The sequence below is a fragment of the Geotrypetes seraphini genome, chromosome 1 (assembly GCF_902459505.1).
Source record: "Geotrypetes seraphini chromosome 1, aGeoSer1.1, whole genome shotgun sequence".
NCBI classification, from domain to species: domain Eukaryota; kingdom Metazoa; phylum Chordata; class Amphibia; order Gymnophiona; family Dermophiidae; genus Geotrypetes; species Geotrypetes seraphini.
This window is the reverse complement of record NC_047084.1, coordinates 521,277,325-521,299,739: the sequence shown is the minus strand read 5'-3', so window position 1 is coordinate 521,299,739 and position 22,415 is coordinate 521,277,325. Positions and strand designations below refer to the sequence as shown.

The window sequence follows — 22,415 nt, the reverse complement described above, 5'->3', positions numbered from 1 at the left end:
ATGGCTTGTTACCCTTACAATAGCTCCTTTTAATTTTGTCCACTGCTTTCCTACTCCTTCCAGATATCCCCATCCAAACAACAGTTCCATGATATAATCTCCCATTTGAGCAAAATTAGTTTTTATTAAAGTCTAGAACCTTCACTTTCAAATGAGACCTCTCTATACCTGTCTTAATATTAAACCACACCATGTAATGATCACTGCATGCAAAATAATCACCCAATATAAAATCAGAAACACTTTCCCTGTTTGTAAGCTCTTAAGTCCTGTATAGTTCCATTCTGAGTGGGTTCCATTACCAACAAGCTGGAACAGTTCTCCGTATAAAGAATTTAGAGTCTTCCTACTTCTTTGAAATCCCACAATAGGGATACCCCAATCAACGTCTGGCATATTAAAATAGCCTATTAGTAGTACTTCACCTTTTACAGCTATATTTTGAATGTCTTCTATTAAATCTCTGTTCACTTCTGTCTGTGAAGGAGGCCAATGTAAATATATTTTCCACTACCGCTTTCCAGTTTGACCCACAGTGCCTCTTCCTTACCCTGTAGATACTGCAAATCTATGATTTTAAAATGATCTGTAACATATAACACCACTCCCCTTCCTTCTCTTCCTACCCTGTCTTTCCTAAACAGATTACAGCCCAGTATAACTTTATCCCAGTCATGGTTCTCCATGAACCACGTCTCTGTGATTGCCACTAAATCCAACTCTCAGACTCTAGATCCAAAACCATGTTTCCCATACTTCAAGCATTAGTGTATACTGCTTTATTAATAATAATAATAATAATCATAATAACTTAATTTTTATATACCGCTATACCACAAAAAGTTCAGAGCGGTTTACAGAAGAAGAGGCTGTATACAGAAAGCGATATTACAGAAAACCTTACCTAAGGGCTTATTCTTACCTGCTCCAACAATTCTAGTTTAAAGCCCTCTTTAGTAGGTTAGTCAGTTTACTGCTGGAGATACTTCTTCCCTTCTTTGATAGATGCACACCATCCCTGTTCAGCAACCTTTGGAAACTCATCCCTTGGTCCAGGAAGCCAAAATGCTCTCGACACCATCCTTGTAGCCATAAATTCATCTCCAGGATGCGAGCTTCTGTGCCTTGGCCTTTACCCTTGACAGGGAGGATCAACGACAACACCATCTGTGTACCTGACTGCTTTACCTTCTCTCCCAGAGCCACAAAGTCACTTTTGATACGTTTGGAAGGGTACCTAGCAGAATTTAGTGCCAACATCTATGAGCAGCATCAGATAATAGTCATCAGGCTTGATGAATCTCAGTGAGCTCTCTGTAATATTTTGAATTTTGGCACTGGGCAGACATGTTTATTCATTTCAACTTTTGTTTCCTGCTAGACTGCTATATAAATTCAATCACTGGTTTCCTTACAAGTGACATGTCTTCAACTTTCCAATGTTGGTTAGTGCTTTGATTCTCTTCATGCATCCTTGATTCCCTGCAGAAGTCTTAACCTTCTACCTAGTACCTGATGATCAGGACTATACCGAGGTATAGTTGCACCCTGTGTGCTTTGCCCACTAGTACTTACCTCCTTGCCTGTTTTGCTACCATCAATGGGAGGAGACCATGGGCTGGGAGCAGTGTTTGAATGTCTTCATATTTGCACCTTATGTGGCTGCACCACTCATGCAGTCCCTGGTACGATGCTGCTGCTGAGTTCCAGCTTTGCAACTTCCTAGGGTGTTCTTGGTATGCTCCTGTGAATTCATCTGCTCTGCCTTTCTGACAGGGCTTCCCTGGTAGGTGGTATACCCCATCCTAGGTTCTGGGTTTCAGGAAGCTAAGTTTTGATGGTTGGTAACACTGGAGAGCTTAACCCAAGGAATTGTAGTGCTACATGCAGAAGACTCCATCTTATCTTTCCTGGACTCATGGTGCCATGTCCAGGGGGAAACCTATCTTTAGACCTCACCTACTCACTGTTCCTGAGTCTTCCCTACTGACAAGAATTTTTACAGGTAATGTGTATGTGTTTGGGGACTGGGGAGCGATCAGAAAGGGATGATATGTGTTGGGGGCAGTTTGAAATTGAGTTACCATCCAGACAGTATCTAGCTGACATGGATGGGATTCATTAAAAGGAGGGTCACAGGATTTTTAAACTAACCAATCTTATCTTGAGTCTCTGGACTAGTAGATACTCCTCAGCAGATCTTTACTTTATAAAGCTGACGGGGTCTGTTTCTAGGCTGCATTGTAGCAACAGCATCATTCATTTAAAGAAGCACAGCCTTAGATTAGATTACTGCCCGCTCTGTCATAATATAATACTGCTGGTGCTTCCAGTAAAGGAGTCAACAGTTGTATACAATACTCAAATTTAAACTTCAGCATTTGAAAAACAAATGTGGGGCTTGTGCTGATCCTTGATGCCAGAGCAACTTAAGAGAGTGGAGGAGTAGCCTAATGGATAGTGCAACAGATTGAGATCCTGGGTAACTGCGTTCAATTCCCACTACAGCTCTTGTGTAACCCTGGACAAGTTACTTAACCATCTATTGCCCCAGGTACAAAAAAACTTAAGATTGTAAGCCCACTAGGGGCAGAGAATGCACCTGCATATAATGTGTACAGTGCTACATATGTTTAAGAGCACTAAAGAAATGATTAGTAGTAGTTAATAATTGGTTGTTTGCATCCAATTATTGATGGTTAACAGCTCTTTGGCCAATGAAGTTGTGCACATCTCGGGAGCACACTCAAATCTGGGTAACATTTATAGAATCCGAGGGTTACTTGTTTTCGAGTTACTTGTTTTCGAGTGTGTCCTCTTTCATCTTCATCCTATGACCCCTGCCTCATCCTATGCCCTCTTTTTCTTCATCCTATGCCCCCCTGCTTCCTTTCAGTTGAAAGAGACTTGCCTCCTGTGCGTTTATGCCATGGAGATATTTAAATTCTCTTACCATAACTCCTCTCTCCCACCTTACAGATTAAGTCTGCCCATATTATAGCCATCCTCTGGGCTGGACTCCAGAGGGAATGGTCCTTGATAAGCTAATCTACTCCCTTTTTAATATTACCGCATAGAACTCCTCTCCTTAAGTTTTTCTAGCAAAAAAAAATCTTTAGATATCTCTACCTGTCATTGCAGGAATAATCCATATTCATAACTTCTAAAGGGGTAGTTTGATAAATGGATCATACCAATTCCCTGTACTCTAATATATGTCCTACTGGAAAGGCCAAAGAACAAAGCCAATGGTGAAGAGCAAATTGTACTACAAACAGCCACAGTCATTAGGCTACAGACTAGTGTTAATAAGCATGCAAACCAAAACCAAACTTTTAGGAAAAAAAAGAAAATTCTTGTAAAAATGTTTTGAACATTTAAATGATCAAACAAATCTCTGTGATAGAAGTGCACTAGATGCTACCATTATATGCAATAGAGCATGTTGAATTATAATGGAGATGTGTTCAGACATAGAGGCAAAACAACTCAATATCAATGTTCACATCAGCTTATAAATGGCTTAATCATTGAGGGCTCCTTTTACAAAGCCGCACTAGCGGTTTTAACGCAAGCACTGGATTAGCACACGCTAGCCGGAAATCTACTGCCTATTCTGCGCTTTAAGGCCCTAATGCGGCTTTTTAAAAGAAGCCCTGAGAGGTCAGTTCTATAAAGAGACTGTAATGCAGTGCTTGAGACTGCACCTTCAAAAATGTATAAACAAGATTTTGCTGCTCCACAGGGTAGTTTATAAATGGTCAGTGGTCTTTATGATAAAGCATATGGAGACAGACTTAAAGATCTCCTCAGTATGCATACTTTGAAAGGTGGAAGAAGAGATATTTAAATACTTGTGTGGCATAAATGCTCAGAAACATGGCTTCTTACATTTGAAATAAAGCTCTGAAATGAGGGGGTATATGATGATGGTGAAAGGGAAATAGACCCAGGAGTAAGGTATGAAAATACTATTTTATGGACAGTTTGGTAGATGCATTGAACAGTCTCCCAATGAAGGAGATGAAGACAAGGACTGTGTTTTCAATTCACGAAAGCTTGAGACAGGCACAGAGGATCTCTGAAGTAGAAGAAATGATAGCAGAGCTAAGTTTCCATTTTGTATACAGTATGCTTATTTGGAGCCTATTCTTTAATGAAAAGTAAGCATCTCTCCCCTACTCCATGGCAGATGCTCTGAATACTACTTCTGCAGAGCTTCTATGTAGCAGAAACCTGATCCAAATTTGAACATAACATAACATAAAAATAGATTTCTATGCCGTTAAGTTCTATGCAGTTTAGAAAAGTTAAATAAAGAGTTGAATAAAATATTTCAATTCCCTAAAAATGTAGAAAGCAAGTATGTTTTCAATTGTTTCCTAAAATGTTGATAAGAAGTAGAGGTCAATATCATTAGCTTAAGATCCTTATCCCAAGAAGCTGCTTGATAGGAAAAAAAACCCCGTTGATAGTATTTTTAAAATTGGCAGCCTTTAACTGGGATAATGAAAAATCGTGTGAACCCAGGTCCTCTGATAGCAATGCACAGCATTTGCTACCAAAGCACATGATTCAAAGAAGAAACGAATGCTCATCTTTTTGTGTTGTAATTGGATATTTTCCTTACCGGTATATGCCAGATCTTTTTCTTTTCTATATTGCTGTAATCTGTCTTTGGCATTTAGGCCACAAGATATGATTTATTTTTAGGAGAAAAGGAGAAATGGCACTGACTTTAGAAAAATTGGTACAATATCTATGAAGGGTGAATGCACTGGATTATACTGGTTATCTAGAGCAGTGGTTCCCAACCCTGTCCTGGAGGACTACCAGGCTGGTCGGGTTTTCAGGATAGCCCTAATGAATATGCATGGAGCAGATTTGCATGCCTGGCACCTCGATTATATGCAGATCTCTCTCATGCATATTCATTAGGGCTATCCTGAAAACCCGACCGGCCTGGTGGTCCTCCAGGACAGGGTTGGGAACCACTGCTCTAGAGTGTGTCACACGGGTATTGTCATGCCTCTCTCTTTTCATAATCACCTCTTTGTTTTAATTAACTAAGATCTAGATTTCAAAGTGTTATTAAGATGAAAAGATGCACTATGAAACCACACTTTCTACAGAAAATGTGGGTGACACAACTAAAGGATACCATCAATCATTCCGATTTCAGCTTTCAGCTAGCATTTTCGTAAAATGGATTGCAGTGCACATCATAAGAAATAGTAACTCTGTTGTAAGTGGCAGTACACAAGTTTAAAATGGCTAGCTTTGTGGTATCTCACAGTTTTCCAGCTTTGTGGTATCTCACAGTTTTCCAGGGTAGGACATGAGGCGTTATTTCATGAATGTCCTGGGCCAGATTCTCAAAACTCACTGTGCATTTAATGATATTCGCTAAACCGGTTTAGCGTGCAAGTATTTTACCTGCTGATTTTCAAAAAAGGCTCAACGTGGTCTTTTCCGAGCTTCCTAGCAGCCTCCGACTCTGCCATGCAAATGTAGTACAACGAGGTCATTACTATTAAAATGGTAGTAAAATGGAATTGTTAATATTTAAATGAGCACTCCAGGTGATTTTCTATCATCACTGGGTGAATCTTCCAAATGATATGCCGGCTTTTAATGACCAAAAATTACCGGCTGGTCCAGGGGGGCCAGAACTGTGAAAAGTGTGTCTCAGGTGTGTGTGTATCTGGCTGTGGCCAGTGTCTAATGGTAATCCTGTGTGTGGTCTCTTTGCAGGTATGCACTGTGACAGCATCTGTCCTGAAGGCCAATGGGGCCCCAACTGCTCGTTGTCCTGTAACTGCCAAAACGGAGCCTCCTGCTCACCTGATGATGGAATCTGTGAATGTGCACCAGGCTACAGAGGCACTACATGCCAGAGAAGTATGGACCCTGTACAATGTCTGTTTGAACCACTCTTCCTTTGAGAGTTGGTAATGTTTTACTGTACAATAAAAAGTATTTATATAGTAAGGTTAATTTATGAAAATGTTTAGGCTACATATCCATAGATTTCACCTACTAAAATAAGAAAAAAAAAAAGCGGCAGCAAATCAGACCTGATTAAAAGAAAGAAAAAGTCAGGAAGAGCGAGGAGAAGGGGAATAAGAGGAGAATGAGGGGAAGCAAAAGAAAGCGGAATGGGAGAGGGTTCAGAAAAAATTAAAGAGGAGGGGGGAAAGAGAGACTTTAGTGACAAGGAGGGCAGAATGGATGAGGGAGAGAGAGAATGCTTAAAATGTGACCTCATTGCTTTATTCCTTCCCATCTGTTCATTTCTCTGACCACTCACACACTGCCATGCAAACAATGAAATGATTCCTGTCAGAATCAAAGTTGTAGCAAGTTAGGTCAAATTATATTAAAGAATTGAGAAGAAAAAATCCCTCTGCGTTAAGTCAAATTATATTAAAGAATTTATCGTATTTTTTGTGATATTTTCCTTTTCTATAGTGCCCAGATTTAAACTTCACCCATATCATTAGATCACCATTTCAGCACCAATGGCCGTTGCTTTGCCATTCTATAAAACAGAAGACTTCCAATGAAAACAGTTGGGGGGTCCTTTATTAAGCTACGCCAAAAAGTGGCCAATGCTGTTTTTTAGCATGTGAGTTTCCCACACGCTGAGGCAACTTTTTAGCATGGCTCTAAAATGGCTGATATTGCCTTTTCCCATTAACAGCCATGTACAAATTGCAAATTAGCATATGGCCATTAGCGCATGAGCCCTCAACACCACCTATTTAACAGACATTAAGGCCCGGATTCTCTAAATAGTGCCAGTTTTTTAGGTGCTTGTAGGCGCCCAAGCTCAGTTAAAAAAAGTTGTTTAAACAATGTTTTTAACTGAGTTTCAAGGTGCCTATTGGCCTCTAGAAAATTGGCACAAAATCGCACCTCCATAGTCACTTTAAGCCACCTAATGTCACTTTCAGAATAATTTTGTAATAAACAAACCATTAAAATATCTTAAAACGTTTCCCATGATTCTAAATCAACTCAAAATTATTTTCTATATTAAGATTTCATATTTAATTTTTCACATCATCACATTTTGATGAAAATAATGCCAACCCACCAACATGCTGCTCTTGCAGTAGGGTGATGTAAAAAATGAGAGTGCTCAGCTTTGGTGTGCCTATATTACGACTAATCTTCTAATAGTGACCATTTGACTTATTTTATTCATAGGACATGCTTGCTAAGCATGTTAAAAAGATACTATTCTTGTTTCTAACTTAGAAAATTGCATTCAAATTATTCCTAGATATTTCTATATTGTAGGGCTAACCTAGTTGGTAAATGCTTTGATAGGTTCCTTACATAAAGGTGAGCCACTCCTCACATGACCTTGCTATGTTTTCCAATTGCAGTCTGCTCTCCTGGATTCTATGGGCATCGCTGTAGTCAGGCGTGTCCACAGTGTGTCCATAGCAATGGCCCCTGCCATCATGTGACTGGGCAGTGTGATTGTCTACCAGGATTTACAGGAGCACTCTGCAATGAAGGTAAGACGTAAAAGGACCCTTTAATAGCTGAACTATATATGTTTATTTCTATATTTGAGTATGGCATTTCCAACAACCATGGGTTGGATGCTGGGGGACCTTACCAAACTAGCACTAAACTGATTTCTTTTTAGATCTGTAATTTATCAAGTTGCTAGGACTCGAACACCAGTCAATGGCACCTAACTAACTTTCCAATATATGGCTGGCCCTCCAATTTCGACTCCTAACTCCCCTCACCTTGGGGTTCTGCATCCCTACCCTCTATGTCACGTCTGTCTGTCCAAATTAGATTGTAAGCTCTTCTAAGAAGGGACTGTCTATAAATGTCAAAATGTACAGCCCTGCGTACGCCTTTCAGTGCTCTATAAGTGATAAGTAGTAGTAGTAAGTATCTGCAAGTAGCTTCACATTCCTCCACACCTTCCACAAGCCACCCCTTTATTTATGTTTTCTGTACATGGGGAGAATGCAGAGGTGACTGAAAGGTTGAGACACAGACCAAAACAAGCTGTTTTATACCCACCTCATCTCCATTAAAAGTCTTTGGACAATTCCTGCGCATATCTAAGTCATCTAAACTTTAAAAAAAAAAGAGAGTCTGGGATTGATTTATGTAAAAATATTCATGTGAAGGTTAATTATATAAAGTACCCATTAACACTTATGTGTCCATTATAATGACATATGTGTGAACAAGCAAAACCAAATTATAATAGAAAAACTCAAAAACCCAATAATACAAAGTGGAGCTCGTTGATGTATTGGTGCCTAGTTCACGTGGGAACTTGACAAGGAGCTACATTGGTTCAGATGACCCTAATTTTTCAGAATGTCCCAATTTAACTGAGGGCTCGCATATACGCTTATAATATTCTGGTGGGATATATTCACGCAGGAGTTATTAATACTTTCATTCAATCACTGGCTACATTGTTATCGAATTGAGAATTTTTATTATTGGATATATTTGCATATACATACAAGGACTGACAATTAAGTTCACGAACTTGCCTCTGTGTGCTTACATTGGAGGCACTGTACAAACAACTCATAACCTTGGTATATCAGTGTCTCACATCTGAGTTCGTGTTGACGTGTGATGGTGTCTTGCTGAGTGGCATTTATTGTTGTTGTTGTGTGTTTTTGTGTGTTGTCACGAGAATGTCAGAGCTTGAATTAGAGCAACGAGCAAACACCACATTTCTTGTTATACTTGGCAAGAGTGGAAGTAGAATCAGGGACATGTTAGTCCAAGTTTATGGGGATAATGCAATGAAGAAAACGGCAGTGTACAAATGGATTAAACGTTTTTCTGAGGGGAGAGAAAGTGTCACTGATGAAGAAAGGTCAGGGTGACCAGTAATGAGACTAACTGACAAAAACATTGCAAAAATTTGTCGAATTGTGCTTCAAAATCATTGATTAACTATGAGAAGCATAGCAGACCAAGTAAACAGGAAAATCTGAACTGAAAAATCGTGGCTTGAGAAAGGTATGTGCAAAAATGGTCCTGAAGGAGCTCACCGATGAACACAACAAAGGAGAGTCAACATTTGCCAAGTCCTTTTGGAGAGGCAAGACAATGTTTTGGATCGTGTTATCACTGGAGCAACTGTCAAACTGGAAATCAGTAGGTGAGCTCAAAAGAAGCAAACACCAACGAGACTGGAAGTCCCAAATGAAAACAGCAGAGACAGAACAAAAAAACAACAAAAAAGAAATTTAAAAGAAAAAAATCAACAAAGGCAAAATAAAACAAAAACAAAAGCAGGACAAGGGAGACAGCACAGAAGATGACCTAATTGGCCGCCATCTTGTTGGAATATTCATTTCTCTCTCTACCTCTGTCTTTATATTTTTATATTTACTTTTCATAAATTGTTTTTTCAGGTACTTTAGTTAGATTGTGAGCCTTTGGGACAGTTAGGGAATTTCCAAGTACCTATCTTATTTATTTTTATTTATTGTATCTTTTAATGCATCATTTTTGTAAACTGCTTAGAAACCTCACGGTTATTAGCGGTATATAAGAATTAGATTAAATTAAATTAAAAAAACAAAACAAGGAGAACTGCAGTAACATGTACAATGATACAGGCAAAGTTTATTAAAATAATTGCGATTAAAAACAACACCTTAAAATTAAACCACGGGTTCAATAATTCCCATGAATGAGACACAACCATTACATTATATTACATTAGTGATTTCTATTCCACCGTTACCTCACACTTCAAGGCGGATTACACAAGAATTGTCATGATGCTATGAAATACATTCGGTGGATTACATGAGAATTGTCATGATAATAGTAAATGCCTAATGAGTGTTTTGAATATTTTTTTGATTTGCTGTGTAGATAGTGTTTTGGGTGTAGCTTGGGGCGGTTCTGGTTCTGTTATAGAGGTTTAATGTATTTTTTGAAGAGTAGAGTTTTTTTTTCTTTTTTGAGGCATATATGTTTAGGAAGAATTGGGAAGGCTGAAGGGGTAGCGGAGCAACAGTGTATGTGAAAAAGAAATATCAAAGTGGCTGCAATACAGGGAGCCTGGGGAACAGAGGAAGCGATATGGATCATCTGGAAAAAGAAGATGGTACATGTGTCGTCTACAGACTGACAGCACAAATGGAGAAGCTGGACAAGGATCTGATTGAAAATATCCATAAGCTGGTAAGGTTGTCCAAGGTAGGGGGAACGAGAGGGCACTCTCTAAAGTTGAAAGGGGATAGATTCCGTACAAACATAAGGAAGTTCTTCACCCAGAGAGTGGTAGAAAGCTGGAACGCTCTTCCAGAGGCTGTTATAGGGGAAAACACCCTCCAAGGATTCAAGACAAAGTTAGACAAGTTCCTGCTGAACAAGAACGTGCGCTGGTAGGGCTAGTCTCAGTTAGGGTGCTGGTCTTTGACCAGAGGGCTGCCGCATTAGCTGACTGCTGGGCATGATGGACCACTGGTCTGACCCAGCAGTGGCAATTCTTATGTTCTTAAGGGGAGATGAAAAATTCTCTAACCCCTATTTGTACTGTTTGCCTGTTTTAATTAGATTGTAAGCTCTATTGATCAGGGATAGTCTCTTACATGTTTAATGTACAGCACTGCATAAGTCTAGCAGTGCTATAGAAGTGATAAACAGTAGTAGTAGATGCTGTTGCTTGGAGATTTCAGCTTGCCTGATGTGGCTTGGAACATCCCATCGGCAGAATCGTAAAGAAACAGAGTGATTGTAGGTGCCTGTAAAATGCTTTGCTCAGATAAATGGTGATGGAAGCCTGAAAGGAAGGGGGTGACGCTGGATCTACAGTAGTGCTCCCAAATGGAGAAAGTGTTTCTAATGTCTGGGTGGGTGTTCACCTAGGCCAGTGTATCGCAATCTGTGTGCAATACTAATATACTGCAGCAAGATTCCAGGTGTGCCGCGAGATGCTGGTGAGGAGGAGTGGAGCCGGCACCAACTGACTGCCTATAGGACGTGCCTCTCGCAGCGAGAGGTATGTTCTATAGGCGGTCAGCCGGCACCTCCTCTTCACAGGCACCTCTCCTCTTGCAACCCCCCCATGGGCGGCTCATCTGGAGGGCCTTCGCACATGCATGGATGTTGATGTGATGATATCACACATGCATGTGATGTCATCGCATCGATAGTCACGCATTTCCAGATGCCCTCCAGCTGCGGCACAGGGTATAGTGTGCCTCAGTTTCCAGAAGTTTGCGAAACACTGACCTAGGCAATAGTGATCATTACACAATAAGGTTTAATATAAGAGCTAAAGTAGAATACAGACGCACAAAACTCAAACACTGGATTTCAGACATGCTGATTTTAGAATGGGGAAGAAAGTGAAGATGGAGCTGATGGGATGGGTAGACATAGGAGGAGTGGAAAGACAGTGGTCTCAAATGAAAGCAGCTGTAAATAATATGGCAACAGATCTTTGTATAAAAAATGTAAATGATATTTTCTAAACAAGTGGCTCAAAAAGTATAGGCAGAAGAGGCAGCATTCAAAAAATACAGAAGAACAAAACAAGAGGACCTCAGAAAAGATTGCCTTATATAATCAACGAAATCAAGAAAGAAATATGGCTGGCAGACTATCAAGTAGAAGAAAATATGTCTAAAGAGGTTAAGACCTTTCTCAGATATATCAGCAGGGCTTAAGTTTGGAGTAAACTGCCTGGAATGCAGTTCCACCACTTTTTTCCAGACTCCAGGAGCATGAAAGTTGTGCTCCATGCAGCCTGTAGGGAAGAGGAAGGGAAAACTGTGCCTGGAATGGAGCAGAGAACAGCAGGCAGAACAAAAAAGAGAACTGCAGAAAATGGACAAGGTTAAAAGGGTGCGGACCTGACACGGTCCGTGTTTCAAAAAACACTGCTTCCTCAGGGGTCCATGATGCTCAGGTTATTAGTATACAAGAACCATATGGATACAGCCTGCTTCAGAAATTGTTTTGTTTTATTGCTGTCCTCATCTTCATAAGCCTAGGACAGAGTTTGCAGGATGGGGATGGAGATGGATCCCATGGGGATGGAGACAAATTTGTCCCTGTGTCATTCTCTAGTCCCCATTCTCTGGAACTCACTCCCAGAAAGTCATGTGTTAGGCAAAGCCTAACTCCGGAAGCAGGTGGAAGCCTGACTCTTTCCCCCAAGCCTCCAATCAATGGAGGGGGTAACTACTGTAACTCACTTCCCACTAACATCACCTGCATACTTGCTTGCCACATATTCTCCGAGATCATTTTCATGATTTCATATACAATTTTTCCTCAAGTTAGTCATCCTTATCTGTCTAAATGCCTGTTACTCTATCTTATTTGTCTGCATGTTTCACCTCTATTTGTCTCCTTTACTGTCTGTTACGATATTTAGCCCCCCCCCCCTTTTATGAAGCTGCATTAGGCTTCCTTATCACCATTCACGGCAGTATTAGCTCCATCATTCATAGAATTCCTATGAGCGTCGGAACTAATACCACCACGGCCGGTGATTAAAAAAAAAAAAGCTTAACGCAGCTTCATAAAATGGGGGGTTAATGTGAATTGTGTTGGTACTATAAGTAGTATGCCAGTGGTCTCCAACATGCAGCACCCCAGGACGTACGCAGCCTCTGAAGTCCTCCATTGCGGCCCTCAAATGGCTAGAATTTTCTTAATATCCTTTAAATGCATTAAATTCAATCTTGCCCACATAATATAGTAACTACAATCTCTTAAGTATGTTATTCAAGTGCCTCATTTATGGAATTTGCTACTTTTGACAATCCAAAATAAACTGAGTTTTAAAAATATATCCTTGAAGTGTTGTAGAATCAATATTAGTATCAATGTTTAATGTGTAATACCCAATCTAAAAATGCAGATCAAAGCAGTTAAAAAAAAATTAGTAGTGCATATAAGCTTGAAATCATTTGGTGGCCTTCAGAGCTTTCTCATATTCATACTGTGGCCCTGTACATGAAGGAGGTTGGAGACCACTGTAATATACTATGCCTTAATGTGTACTGCTACGGTATTTGAATATTTTACTGTTGTAATTGTTTATTGCCTGTCTGGGTTACACTTGCTGTATACTGTCTTCAGTGAATTTATTTCAAAAGTGAGTAGTTTGGAGGCTCACATGAGGGGAAATAATCATTTTCCGAATTGTTTCTACACAGTGTGTCCCAGTAAAAGGTTTGGAAAGAATTGTGCTGGAGTTTGTACATGCACCAACAATGGAACTTGCAATCCGATTGATGGATCCTGTCAGTGTTATCCTGGCTGGATTGGCAGTGATTGTTCTCAGCGTAAGTCCAAAGATCAGACAATTGTAATGCACACATTTTAAATATTTTAGCTTTTTTTCTTAGTTGCCCACTGAACTTGTTTCACTTACAAAGTCTAATCATTTGCTGTTCTCTATGGCACCATGTTTCTAAAGTCCTATACTATTAAATAGAAAGCCTGCTGTTTATTTTTCAACTGAAATGTAATTTCCACTTTCATACTGACTTTTCATAATATACAGTATGGCCCCTGATTTTGAAATATACAGTAAAAATGTTTTTTCTTTATGCCGAAAATATCTTTTCAAACCAATATGTCAGATCAGTTCTCATTTTATTTAACTATGTCCAGCATTCCGCCCCTTGCATCCCTTTCAATCTGCCCTCTCCACCACCATATCCAACATTTCTCGCTTTCATCCTTCTATTCCCCATGCAGCTCTACCTCACTCCTTTCCCCATGTGCACCATCTCTCACTCACACACTCATGCCCATCAAGTCTCCTTTTCTATTCCCTCCCTCCCTCCTATGTCCCAAGTTAGTGCCCCCAAGTTTATGCCCCTTCCCTTCATTCTGTGTCGAGTTTGTGCCCCCCCCTCCAAAGACGACCTGTCCACAGAAGCTGCAGGCGCCGCCGGGGATCCCTGCCTGCCCCCCACTGAAGCCGCCATCACCAGGATCCCTCCCTGCCAGCCCACTACACCCCTCACCCCCCACTGAAGCCGACCCTGCTACCTCGCCGGAGCCAACATGATTCATCCCCCCCAGCAGCAATTCCATGCAGGGACGGGCCATGGCATGTGCAGTGACTCACATGCTGTATGCAGCCGGCTCACAAGCCTTCCCCCCGACGTCAATTCTGACATCAGAGAAAAGATTCTGGGCCAGCCAGGCAGCAATTGGCAGGCCCAGAACCTTCTCTCTGATATCAGAATTGATGTTGGAGGGAAGGCTTGTGGGCCGGCTGCGTGCAGCATGTGAGTTGCTGCACACGCTGTAGCCTGTCCCTGTGTGGAGTTGCTGCTGGGGGGGATGGAGCGTTCGGCTCCAGCGAGGTAGCAGGGTCAGCTTTGGAGATGGGGGTGGTGCAGCAGGTTAGCAGACAGGGAAGCAGGGAGGGATCTCCGCCGGCAGTGGCTTCAACGGGTGACAGACAGGGATCCCCTGTGGGAGTCATGGAGGGATCCCTGGTGGTGGCCAGGCCGTGTAACCCCAACAAGCGGCCTGCATACCCCCAAGAGTATGCGTACCACATGTTGAGAAACACTGACTTAGACTATAAGTGGTATATAAATGCTAAAAATATTCAAGAAAGAAAGAAAGAGGCACTCTTCAGCTTTCTCAGTTTTAGAAACTGAAATATATCTGCAATCAGAAATAATTAATTCCTCAATATTTTTCCATAAGCAATATCTCCGTCAAATATCTGCATAACAAAATCTCAGGAGACAGAAGATAACATATAGGAAAATTTTAAAAACATAATGTCCCTTGTTCGAAAATGATTTTCAAGAAAGTCTAATTGCCTGAGGATAATCAGGCTGTCTTTAACAAAAGTTGAAGAAACAGATTGAAAATTAGGCAAATCTGAAGAAACCTGGTATCCAGCTTATCAATTTAAACATCTACTTCCTGAAACTTATCAACTGTCAAGAAAAACTACAAAGCTGAGTTATAGTAGTTATAGTAGTCTTCAGTTCTAATTACAAATTGCTAAATGTCTTTCAGTATAATATCTCGAGGTTGATTAATAGTTTTTGACAAATTAGGACAAACCACAGCTGTTGGAAATTCACAACTAGTTTGTGGTTGCCTCTGAGAAGAGGTAGATGAATCTGCAGGTATTTTGTCAGTTGGGGCTACTGTACCATTTTGGGAAACTGCCCCTGCTTGACAAACAAGAGTGAAAGGATGGGAAGGAGTAGAGCGTCCTCCTTTGCTCAAAGAGGCACCTGAATTAGACAAATCACCTATAGTTACAATAGGTGCCTTTGATTGAACATACTTGTTCATAGGTCCAGCTGCTTTAGGTGTACTTGCATCTTTAACCTTCCCTTTCCACTTAACCATAATGATATCTGGCGAAGGACGTAAGAAGACTTGAAGCAGTCCAGAGGAGGGCGACAAAAATGATAGGAGGCTTGCGCCAGAAGATGTATGAGGAGAGACTGGAAGCCCTGACTATGTATACTCTAGAGGAAAGGAAGGACAGGGGAGCTATGATTCAGACGTTCAAATATTTGAAGGGTATTAACGTAGAACAAAATCTTTTCCAGAGAAAGGAAAATGGTAAAACCAGAGGACATAATTTGAGGTTGAGGGGTGGTAGATTCAAGAGCAATGTTAGGAAATTTTACTTTACGGAGAGGGTGGTGGATGCCTGGAATGTGCTCCCGAGAGAGGTGGTGGAGAGGAAAATGGTGACTGAGTTCAAAGAAGCGTGGGATGAACACAGAGGATCTAGAATCAGAAAATAATATTAAATATTGAACTAAGGCCAATACTGGGCAGACTTGCACAGTCTGTGTATGGCCGTTTGAGGGAGGATGGGCTGGAGAGGGCTTCAGTGGCTGGAAGGGTATAGATGGGCTGGAGTAGGTTTTGACGGAGATTTCGGCAGTTGGAACCCAAGCACAGTACCGGATAGAGCTTTGGATTCTTGCCCAGAAATAGCTAAGAAGAAAAAATTTAAAAAATTGAAATTGAATTAAGTTGGGCAGACTGGATGAACCATTCGGGTCTTTATCTGCCGTCATCTACTATGTTACTATGATAAGAAATACACTATACCTCAGGAGATATCACTAAAACAATCTTCCAACTCCTTTCAGCTCCTTTCAGGCTCCTAAGTAGCTACCAAGGGGCAGACATGCCCCTTGTGGCACGTTATTGGCTGTACGCCCAGTGGCCATGCGCCATTGGCAGAAGAATCTTTTAAAGCAGTTAGTCCTGGGCGAGTCCAACGGGAAATGCCTCCTCCAACAAGCCACTGGCGGGAGAATCTTATAAAGCAGTTAGTCCTGTGGCAGCGTGTGATGTTAAATGCTTCTGTATCTCAGCATCTCCTTCTCTCTCTCCCGGTGAAGTCCAATGAGAAATGCCTCCTCCCATTGGCCTTTATCTACAATTATGTTCTGTTTCTCTGGCAGCTTATTCCACAGCTTTATTTCTTTTTGGCTTAGCAGTTTCCTGTGTATATTTGGGTTCCATTAGGAGCCATAAAACTTAACTGGAAATACAATAAAAGTTTTTTGTAACTACACTGCTATTAGCTGAAATGAGAACTATGGATGAAGATGACCTTCTTACAGGGGGATAAGATGAAAATGAATATTTACAGATGCTGAAAGAGAAGGAATTCCAGTCAGTGTGCAGCAATGCCACCTAGTTATTGGAAGCAGTGTACCTGGCTCATGGTCCTCAATTGAGAACTATCACTGGTATGGCTGCCTGAGTGATTTGGGAGGAGATTTGACAAGAGGGGAAAACCCAATAGTTGAAAACAAAGGCTCTTGATGCTGTACTCCAATAGAGGCTATTTCCAATTAAAGTAGAAGTCTAAGTGAGCAGAAGGAAACTGCTGGGTCAACTAAAAAGAAAGCATTGTCAACAAAATGAATAGAGTCACTATTTTGGGGCTACACTTGTGACCAGTACAGAGGATGTTTATTTAGTTTGTGCAAAAGCCTTCAGTTCCTATTAAAAATAAAGGCTCCATTCATTTCTCTATGAACTGGTGGCCTTTGAGCTAGCCTTCTGACCTCTTCTTCTCTGTGTGACCTGACATCCCATACTGCCTGACTTATGGTCTTCCTTCAAAGGAAAACATGAGGTCTTCCTTCCAGGGTACATCACAGCAGAGAGGCAGGATTTAAATTAGAACAAGCATCAGATTTTTACATCATTTCATGGAACAAATTTAAGATTATATTATTATCTTTCCTTCCCTAGGCCTCTGAGTGTACAGTTAGTAGATATAAGCACTATATTGTTCATGTGATTAATTAGTCACCAATTAATAAAGTATGAAATCCTCTTTGTTAGCCATTCTCCATTTCAGCCACTTGTAATAGTGTCTTTAGACAGAAGTGTTTTGGGGAGGCAATGCAGAGGGAAATAGATATTGGGAGGAAGACGAAGTGATGTTTCTTCAGATCATGCCACACATCAGCCCTCCCCTCCCCCACATTTAAATTAACTAGAAAATAAATTAGAAAAAAAAATTACAACAGTCTCTTATGCATAAACAGACTCCCAACCAGTTTCAGCCACCTAGTAAAACTACCGTTACAATTATTTGACAATATCATTCAGTGAATTCTTGTACATGGGACTGAAGGCTAGCGACTGTAAAGTAAATTTTGTATGTTCCAACCTGGATATCCCAAATCCAGCCTAGAAGCCCTATGATTTCTTAAATCATGTTATGCGATCATATTTTATGTACGGGGAGTACATCTGTTTTGTTGCAATCTGCATTGGGCTGGGAGCTAGGTGTCACTTTAGATTCCATGCTCACTTTCAGAGCTCAAATATCTCAGGTAGTCCAACGGTCATTTTTTAAACTCTAACTGATCCATTTGGTACGTTCTATGATATTCCCTTAGGCACTGAATATTCTGCTTCATTCTTTGGTCATTCAACTGTTAGACTATTGCAACTCTCTTTACACAGGCAGGTTGCAAATCCACAGTTAGGCTAGTTCATAATGCCCAGAAGTATGACTACATTATCCCTTTCCTAAAGAATGCATATTGACCCCCTGCTGTGCACCGTATTACATACAACATACTCCTACTCTATTTTAAAGTCCTAACTTCAGGTGAGCCTGCCTATCTTGCATGGCTCTTTATTCCATACTAGTGTTTAAGCCCGTTACATTAATGGGTGCTAGAATATATGTCTGTCTTTCTTTTTGTCTGTCTCTCTCCCTGCCCCTGTCTCTTTCTTTCTTTCTTTCTGTCTCTCTCCCTCCCACTATCTATCTATCTTTCTTTCTCTCTCTCTCTCCCCCTCCCGCTATCTGTCTTTCTCCATGACCCCCTTCTGTCTTCCCCTCCCCAAAGCAAGTTCGCTTCCTGACACCCTCTCCCCCACCCCCACTTCCCTGTACAGCAGCAGCTTTTCCCTCCCACCCTTCCCTGTGCAGTAGCAGCAGCATTTCCCTCCCCCCCCACTTCCCTGTGCGGCAGCAGCAGCATTCCCTCCCCCTCCATTTCCCTGTGCAGCAGCAGCATTTCCCTCTCCTCCCCCCACCTCACTTCTCTGTGCAGCAGCATTTGTTTGTTTCTGGCCGGCTCCCTTACCCTTGCCGATCCCCGCCTGCGTCGCACAACACCCTCCTGCCGTTCCTGTGCACCAGTAACAAACCGCCACCCAAATAGAATACGGCCACGGAACAGAAATCATGGCGGCAGGGATCACACCGTTTTAACAGTGCATGCGCGGGTAAGGTTTTATTAGATAGGATACGTTAGCAAGAACACTCAGATCTGCTCATCAAAACCAGTTAATGATTCCTACAAACCAGCCACCAGCATTGAATTTCCTCTCTAAATGCAGCCATGGTAGACATAGGGATTAATTTTCCAAAAGAGAAAAAGAGACAGATGGACATTTTTCTCCTCAAACCTTCCAAGTAGTTAAAGCTGCTGCCTCAGCACCCTGAGGTTGCAAGTTCAATTTTATCCTTTTGTGACTCTGGGAAAGTCACTTAACTCACCATTGCCCACCATTGCTCACCAGAGTTAGATAGTGAGCCAGCTGGGACAGATAGGGAAACTACCTAAGAATACCTGATTACTATTTAATGTATTGTAAACTGCTTTGAATGAATCTCTTTATAAAAAGGCAGTTAATAAATCCCAATAAATAAATATTTGGTATTTTTGAAACCTGTTGTCTAGAAGAATTTCTATGCAGTTTTGTCAGTAGTTCATCTAAATTTCAAGGGGGCATGTCAGAGGTGTGGTTTGGGCGGGAGTAGGGCAGGCTTATGATTTCGACATTTTTCTGCCATAATCAAACATTTAAGAATATGTCCCTGGACAATTTGGACATTTGGGGCTAGACCTGTTTTAATTACTAATAAGTGCCAAAAAGGTGCTCTAACTGACCAGATGGCCACTGGAGGAGTGAAGGCATGACCTCCCTCCCCACACACACACACACACACACACACACACACACACACACACACTCCTCCAGTGGTAACTGACCCCCCCACAAAAAATAAAAAATAAAAATATGTGAATGAAATAGTACCTGCTTGTATGACAGCTTTAGATGGTATGGCCAGCAAACAGGTCTCTGGAGAAACCTAGTGGTCAATGTAGTTGGCTCCAGAAAAGGGGACCCAGGTCCTTATCCCACTCTAACTACTACACTTGTGGGAAGTATGAACCCACCAAAGCCCACCCAAATCCCACTCTACCTACATATAGGTGCCAGTAGGTTTTGGATGGATTTTGGAGGGCTCACCATACACTATCAGGGTGTTATGGTGAGATGTGCACCTGGGACATTTCATGTGAAGTTCACTGTAGTGCCTCATGGGGTGCCCTACTGTTCTGCTGTGATATCTGTGTGGCCAGACTTCTAAGAATGCTGGCCCTTCCTACCTCCAAGTGGCTTGTTTTGTGTGTTTTTGTTTTGGACAATTTTTTTTTGGGGGGGGATGGTCAAAAAAGATAGATTCACTAGAAATGGTCATTTTTTGATGGGGAAAGGCATTTTGACCATTTTCTCTATCTGATTTTTGGATGCACTTCTGTAAACGTCTAAACTCGGGTTTAGACAGACTGCCTCCTGCGGTCTGAATCGGATCCAAGTTGCACATACTTATGTTTTGCAGTAATTGAAGACACTGTAATGCATTTCCTGACAATATTCTATGGTAGTTAACAAAACGCAGCACAGCTAAAAAGATGTGTAGAAACCAAGTTCAGTTTTATTGTGCAGACATCAGATAAAACTCATCACATGAAACCTGACAGAGGCCATGTTTCACCCACATTAAGGGCTGCATCAGGGGCAAATAAAACTAGAAAGCAATAACAAAACAGAAAATTGTCATAATGAGGTAGATAGTATATGCTGAAACAAATCAGAGGTCATTCAGAAAAACGGAGAGGAGACAGATTCATAACGAATGCAAGGAAGTTCTTCTTCACTCAACGGGTGGTAGACACCTGGAACGCACTTCCCGGAGAGGTGATAAGACAGAGTACAATTCTGGGGTTCAAAAAGGGACTGGATGACTTCCTGGAAGCGAAGGGGATAACAGGGTACAGATAGAGGTTTACCTTACAGTACATTGAGAGAATAGGGTATGGACATTTTAGGTTAGGTAGGGAAAACTTTCAGGTCATGGACCTGGAGGGCCGCCACGGGAGCGGACTGCCGGGCACGATGGACCTCTGGTCTGACCCGGCAGAGGCAATGCTTATGTTCTTATGTTCTTATTAATACAGATGATTGCAATGCTGACAAAGGTAGGAATCCATATTATATAGAGCAAAAATGAAACTAGAAATGCAAGACTAAACCATCCATGGCAATCATCTGTATTAATGTGCATTTTTTTATCCATAGGTTTTTCTTGTCGTCCCTATGTCTTTTACAGACAAGTAGCCAATCCATATGTTCTTCAGAGACAAGTAGCTTCTATATTGATGATTATACAATACATATCACTGAGGTTGAAGAATGTGTTAGAACTAATAAGTTTAATGTGTTATGTTTGCTTTATTGTCTTTTCTAGATATTTCTTCTTTTTGCAATCCTATTAACTTAATTTTCTCCATTCCAGCTTGTCCGCCTGCACACTGGGGCCCAAACTGCATTCATACCTGCAACTGCCACAACGGAGCATTTTGCAGTGCTTATGATGGAGAGTGTAAATGTGCTGCTGGATGGACAGGCCTCTATTGTACTCAAAGTGAGCAAATGGTTTTTTTTCCCTTCAATAATTACTCCTGTAATGAAAGCAATAAGCCAATAGCAAAACAGTCAAATGCTAGCCCATTTCCTTCAGTTTTTGTTATATTTTGTTAACAAAGGAGGAAGTTCTATAAAGTGATGTATTAATTCATTAGTTAATGAATTAATTAGGTTTTATATTGTCCTCTTCAAAGAGCTCAGAACAGGTTACAGTTTACATTCATAGTGTTATAATATATCATTACAAAAGGGTACTCTTTAGACCAGGGGTGTCAAAGTCCCTCCTCGAGGGCCGCAATCCAATCGGGTTTTCAGGATTTCCCCAATGAATATGCATGAGATCTATTAGCAAACAATGAAAGCAGTGCATGCAAATAGATCTCATGCATATTCATTAGGGAAATCCTGAAAACCCGACTGGATTGCGGCCCTCAAGGAGGGACTTTGACACCCCTGCTTTAGACATTGCATAGTTTTAGAGGAATCTTGGATAGGGTCATTTTAGAATCAGGTAATAAGGGGCGTGCTTAGCACCAATTCAGTAATGGCATTAAGATGCGCCTAACCTGTTATAGAATAGTAGTGCAAAACCATTTTGGTGTGTCAAAACTTAGGTGCAACAGCTTACACCACATAAGTGCACTTTGCAATACGTGCATCTGATATTGTTCTATAAGGTGCACATTTGCTAGGCAGAATGCAGTTTAACCCAAGTGGGTGTCTCAGATGTGGTACATATTCAATCAATACTTGAATGAGTCCACTCCATGCATCATTATTTCTTTGTATAATGAATTTTATCATATATCCCAAAATTCCAAAAGAAATGGTGTCTGAAAAATTTAAGTGCAGTGCTGTTATTTAAGATAGGTCCATTCAATTAATTACTGCAAACTGGCCATAAACCGACCTCACTTTCAGAAGTCGAATTAATATAAGTACAAAAATCACAAAAACAAAAAACAAATGAAAATAAGAGAACTTATCTGAATAACATGTGACAGAGCTCCGTTTCGATCCTTCATCGGGGGCAGAAACAGTTTCTCAACTTCCATGCCGTTAGGAGTCTGTGAAATGCAATGCTCAGAAACCAGCAAAAAAGAACATGCAAATGTGTCATATTTTCTCTTAAAGTCAGCAGTGGCGTTTAAAAAATTTTGAACGCTGAATAA

General features: G+C 41.0%; 1 protein-coding gene across 3 annotated transcripts in view; it reads left to right on the top strand.

Moving 5' to 3' along the window:
- MEGF10 (multiple EGF like domains 10) overlaps positions 1-22,415 on the top strand; it is a 252,373-nt gene that overhangs the window by 189,208 nt on the left and 40,750 nt on the right. For all 3 annotated transcript variants that reach the window (XM_033928980.1, XM_033928978.1, XM_033928979.1), the window contains exons 14-17: positions 5,755-5,901; positions 7,395-7,529; positions 13,194-13,322; positions 21,113-21,241. In XM_033928980.1, the coding sequence (XP_033784871.1) occupies positions 5,755-5,901; positions 7,395-7,529; positions 13,194-13,322; positions 21,113-21,241 (540 nt within the window). The remainder of the gene's footprint in view (positions 1-5,754; positions 5,902-7,394; positions 7,530-13,193; positions 13,323-21,112; positions 21,242-22,415) is intronic.